Source organism: Protomyctophum parallelum (genome assembly GCF_964188405.1).
Source record: "Protomyctophum parallelum genome assembly, chromosome: 6".
In the NCBI taxonomy this organism is placed as follows: Eukaryota; Metazoa; Chordata; class Actinopteri; order Myctophiformes; family Myctophidae; genus Protomyctophum; species Protomyctophum parallelum.
In genome coordinates this window covers 30,124,725-30,130,724 of record NC_139701.1, presented here as the reverse complement: position 1 = coordinate 30,130,724, position 6,000 = coordinate 30,124,725, and the positions used below count along the sequence as shown (strand labels likewise).

Below are 6,000 nucleotides of genomic sequence, written 5' to 3'. Positions count from 1 at the left end.
TAGAGCCCTTAGCCTCTCAGACCCAAGACTAAAGAATGTTTTCTTTTCTTATTCTATATTTATTTGTCCACAATTCCATGCTGTTGATCTGGTACCATACGTAGGTGAGGCAAACGCTGATCAAAAAGAACAATTATTTAACATTCTCTAATTGTGTAGACTTGTTATAAATTAAGTAATTTAGATGTTTAACAAAAAGGTAACTCTTCAGAGTGTAAAATGAAACCAAATTGGTAGTCTCCATCATTTAGCTGGTGACTACCTGGAACCCCCTCAAGGACCACTGGTGGTCCCCGGACCACTTGTTGAGAACCACTGACATAAAGAAGTGTATTATGTAGAAAGGACAAAAAAGGTGTGATGGTATAAATGGAAGAAGGTTCAGAAAATGTTCTTGGTTGAAAGGATATGAGTGCCCAGGGGGTTATAGAGTGGGAAGCATGGCACACGGACACTGGTGACAATAAGTGCAATATATAATAGAAAATCTAGCTCCCAGGAGCTTGTAGATCTGCCATTTGCAGGGTGCGACACTGATTTGGGACTGATGGCCTCTTTGGTACAGAACAGGCCACTTCCATCATTACTTCCCCAGACATGGCTGACACAATATAATGAATGGTATAAATAATAGTTATCCTGACCTGAATATTATATTCCTCACATCACTGAAAGTGCATAAATGGGCTCTATGCACACAGAATAAAGGTGTTACCGATGGTACTAATTAAGGCTCTAACGGTTCTCAAACTTTTTTAATTTAAAGGACCCCCATAACTCTGAGGCCCCTTTTCCACCAGTTGGGTTCCCAATGGGAACCGGTTCAGTTCAGGTATTTTGAATGAGTTTTTGGTCAAATGTGTGTAATATCATGTGATGTGGTTAAAACCTTTTTTAGAGAACCATGAAGGTGCTACTGTAACTTCCTTGCTTCTGACTACAGAAAGACGTCATCCCTACTGTTTTACATTCACATCATCTCCGCTAAACACTGACCTTAATGATGTAGCACTTTAGCACTTTGTGTGGGGAAAGAAAATGTGCTGCCAATTGTCCAAGTGTCATTTTAAGGCACAAATACACATCTGTGCTACAATTATAAACCTGCATCTAAACCTGTACAACAATAGCTAGCGATAAATATCTCCTCGACCATCAAGGAAAGTCAGGACATCTTTGTGCTTCAAATTAACATCATCAAGAAATGTTTGGATTCAGCACATGAAAACACGCACGCACGCACACACGCACACGCACGCACACGCACACACACACACACACACACACACACACACACACACACACACACACACACACACACACACACACACGTCACACACACGGTCATTCATCTCCCCAGTCAATCTCGGGCTCGTCATCATCCAGCCTGATGATGAGGTAGGAGAGCAGCTGGAAGAGGTTCTGCCACAGCAGCACCGCCACGTAAAAGTAAATGTCGCTTACGTCCGTCTGGCACACCTCTCCGGCGAAGCTCATTTCGCACACGCACACAAACTTGTTGATGAGGTTGCGGCAGTAGCCTCCGTTCAAACAGGGGTTGGACTTGCACTCATCCACCTCCTGCTCACACCTGCACACAGAGAGAGTGGGTGACAGAGAGAGAGAGTGACAGAGAGAGAGAGAGAGAGAGAGAATGACAGAGAGGGAGGGATGGGGAGAGAGAGAGAGAGAGAGAATGACAGAGGGCGAGGGAGAGAGAGAATGACAGACAGTGGGTAAAAAGAGGGGGAGAGGGATCAAAGGATAGTAGGGAAATTGGAGGGTTGGAGAAAAACAGAGAGACAGTTGATGCAGATCGAGTGACAGGAAATGGTCAGACATACAGGAAGAGATGCCAGAGTGTCGGGTGGATGGACGGTTGAACAAACACTGTTTTTTGTGAACAAAAAATACATTTTCAATTTTTGTGTCTGCACTATTTGCTTGTTTTCCTAATCTATTCCCTCCATGGTTGGTCCTCTCTGTATCGTACCGGTGTCCCATGAATCCCGGTGGACAGTCACAGGACAACTCTCGGTCGGTACAGTTTCCTCCGTTGAAGCAGGTGTAGTTTCTGGTGTCGTCGCCACACACAGATACAGGCAGCTTGTGACGTCTGCAGGACAGTCATATAATAAACAAAACAATACATGCATAATAATGATAAATTAATAATAACAACACCAACAATAATAACCAGTAAGACGCCTGAGGGCGAGAAGCGACAGGTCAGCTCCATATATGGAGATCTAAGGGTGGCAGCGGGGGCAGTGTCTTGAGTGTACAGGGTTTGACGAGGGCCCAGGTATTCTGCTCAGTGACTCCCCAGTGTCCCCCCCAGTGCCCAGTGTCCCCCCCAGTGCCCAGTGTCCCCCCAGTGCCCAGTGTCTCCCCAGTGCCTCCACAGTGTCTCCCCAGTGTCTCCCCAGTGCCTCCACAGTGCCTCCCCAGTGTCCACGTAAATTGCACGTTGCGTTCATGATTTGAGGCTTTTTGTTCAAAACGGGCCAATCCTGCAAACTTTGAAAGCCAATTAGGATGAGAAATATCTGACAGATCCGGCTTGATTTGGGGGATTTTTGGGAGGGAGGATATAAATCAGCTATTTTCACAACTTCTTAAACATTTGTTTTCTAATTTATGCTTTATACTTTTTTTGCTTAGAATATTAATTAAAAACAAAATGTAGGAAACAAAAATAAAAGTACCCGTGACCCACAAATGGGTCCCGACCCAGTGTTTAGGAACCAGTGCACTATACTCATGGGTTCGAATAATGTTTTATTCATTACAATTACTTCCAGATTGCAGCTGTAACACTGAGGATTTTGTCAGCGCATGTGTCGCTTAAATGTATTTGTGCTGTCATTTCTGGGTTCCCTCTACTCACCATGTGGGAGACAAAGGCTTAGGAGTTGACCGGGATAATGAGATTAAAAGCTCTGGGTATTCCACAGCAGGCCACACGTCACATGCAGAGCAGTCAATCAAATCACAACCAGCCATGTGTTCTGACTAGGGTAGGGTAGGGGGGAAAACGCACCCTATCCATGTGTTCTGACTAGGGTAGGGTAGGGGGGGAAATACAACCTATCCATGTGTTCTGACTAGGGTAGGGTAGGGGGGAAAACGCACCCTATCCATGTGTTCTGACTAGGGTAGAGTAGGGGGAAAACACAACCTATCCTTGTGTTCTGACTAGGGTAGGGGGGAAAACACAACCTATCCTTGTGTTCTGACTAGGGTAGGGTAGGGTAGGGGGAAAAACACAACCTATCCATGTGTTCTGACTAGGGTAGGGTAGGGTAGGGGGAAAACACAACCTATCCTTGTGTTCTGACTAGGTTAGGGTAGGGGGAAAAACACAACCTATCCATGTGTTCTGACTAGGGTAGGGTAGGGGGAAAAACACAACCTATCCATGTGTTCTGACTAGGGTAGGGTAGGGGGAAAAACACAACCTATCCATGTGTTCTGACTAGGGTAGGGTAGGGGGAAGAACACAACATATCCTTGTGTTCTGACTAGGGTACAGTGTTGGCAAAATATTACTTTAACACTAATATACTACTTATTACTTATTACTTAAAAAAAAGGAATAAAGTTACACTACTTATTACTCCCTGAGAAAAGTAACTAGTTACTTATTACTTTACTTATTACTTTTTTCTCTCGCCCCCAGTAATTGCATATTTTGTCCCCAAAAGTCTTACTTTGTATTTTCAACATTAGCAGTCCCCCCTCCCCTATCCCTCTATTCTGCAGTGTTTATTTAACTCTAAACAGTCTACTGTATAGTGTACACATGATGATGGATCCATTTGTACACATAGATTAGAAGTAGATTTCTTCGACGTGGAATAGGCTATAGCTTCTTCCGTATGCACAACTTGGACAATAATGACGGTTTAAGGCCCGCCCTTCTGCATCCAATACTTCACACATACGTACCGACGAGTGTGCATCGTTTCCGTATCCGCTCTAGAGTCTAGATCTAGAGCGGATCAGCAGTCTGCAAAGCAACTTGACCCCTATCCAGTCTACCATTATAAATAAACACTCAAACCCACAGTTCCACCAAGGCTCGTGAAAATAGTAATAATATTACTTTTGGAAAAAAGTAAATGTAATATTATTACTCAAAATGTGAAAGTAACTAGTTAAGTTACATATTACTGGGAAAAAGTAATAATATTACTGAAAGTAATATATTACTTAAGTTACTTGCCAACACTGCTAGGGTAGGGTAGGGTAGGGGGAAAAACACAACCTATCCATGTGTTCTGACTAGGGTAGGGTAGGGTAGGGGGAAAACACAACCTATCCTTGTGTTCTGACTAGGTTAGGGTAGGGGGAAAAACACAACCTATCCATGTGTTCTGACTAGGGTAGGGTAGGGGGAAAACACAACCTATCCTTGTGTTCTGACTAGGGTAGGGTAGGGGGAAAAACACAACCTATCCATGTGTTCTGACCATAGACTGTAAAAAATATGGACAAAGCGTTCCCCGGGTCTAACATGAACGTAAAATGAAGCCTGTAATAATATGCTAATTCCTGATGTAAGTCGCCATCTTTGGTACCAGCTGGCCATTGGCTGGCTCCGTTTTGTATACCAGCTGGTCATTGGCTGCCCAGACAACGAGGCGGGACTTCCCCCCTTCTTCTCCGTTGGTTTTTATTTTGACTCGAGTGGGAGGGGAATCCCGATCATAGACTGTAATGGTAGCCACGCCCCTCAGAACATACGCGATGGTTTTTTTTCTTTATGGTCATTTTTTTAATTAATGGGACCATAATTTTCCAAAAAGAATATTATGACATTAGAAATGAGACTTTAAACTAGTGACTGGAAGAAGAAAGTATTCATGACCATGTTTATTAAGGTAATACAGTCTAGGTGAAGTTGGGCCAAAATACATGGCCCTCTATGGAGCTATGGGGCTTTTTGGGTCCGGTCCAGCGCCACAACAGGCCATTATATGAACTACCGATTTCAAATGAGGCTTCACGAAATATCTGGCTGACTGCCCCCCTGGTTCTGACTAGGGTAGGGTAGGGTAGGGGGGAAAACACAACATATCCTTGTGTTCTGACTAGGGTAGGGTAGGGGGGAAAACACAACCTATCCATGTGTTCTGACTAGGGTAGGGTAGGGGGAAAAACACAACCTATCCTTGTGTTCTGACCATAGACTGTAAAAAATATGGACAAAGCGTTCGCCGGGTCTAACATGAACGTAAAATGAAGCCTGTAATAATATGGTAATTCCTGATGTAAGTCGCCATCTTTCTAGATCCGTTTTGGACCAGCTGGCCATTGGCTGGCTCCGTTTTGTATACCAGCTGGTCATTGGCTGCCCAGACAACGAGGCGGGACTTCCCCCCTTCTTCTCCGTTGGTTTTTATTTTGACTCGAGTGGGAGGGGAATCCCGATCATAGACTGTAACGGTAGCCACGCCCCTCAGAACATACGCGATGTTTTTTTTTCTTTATGGTCATTTTTTTAATTAATGGGACCATAATTTTCCAAAAAGAATATTATGACATTAGAAATGAGACTTTAAACTAGTGACTGGAAGAAGAAAGTATTCATGACCATGTTTATTAAGGTAATACAGTCTAGGTGAAGTTGGGCCAAAATACATGGGCCTCTATGGAGCTATGGGGCTTTTTGGGTCCAGTCCAGCGCCACAACAGGCCATTATATGAACTACCGATTTCAAATGAGGCTTCACGAAATATCTGGCTGACTGCCCCCCTGGTTCTGACTAGGGTAGGGTAGGGGGAAAAACACAACCTATCCTTGTGTTCTGACTAGGGTAGGGTAGGGGGAAAAACACAACCTATCCTTGTGTTCTGACTAGGGTAGGGTAGGGTAGGGGGAAAAACACAACCTATCCATGTGTTCTGACTAGGGTAGGGTAGGGTAGGGGGAAAACACAACCTATCCTTGTGTTCTGACTAGGGTAGGGTAGGGGGAAAAACACAACCTATCCA

General features: G+C 44.1%; 1 protein-coding gene across 1 annotated transcript in view; it reads right to left on the bottom strand.

Annotated features, from left to right (window-relative positions):
* Positions 1-6,000, bottom strand: part of LOC310859931 (protein crumbs homolog 1-like) — a gene marked incomplete at its 5' end in the record, with an annotated part of 29,248 nt that overhangs the window by 5,672 nt on the left and 17,576 nt on the right. The window contains 2 exons of the mRNA XM_083766696.1: positions 1,465-1,591; positions 1,994-2,116. Coding sequence (XP_083622822.1) covers positions 1,465-1,591; positions 1,994-2,116 — 250 coding nt within the window. The remainder of the gene's footprint in view (positions 1-1,464; positions 1,592-1,993; positions 2,117-6,000) is intronic.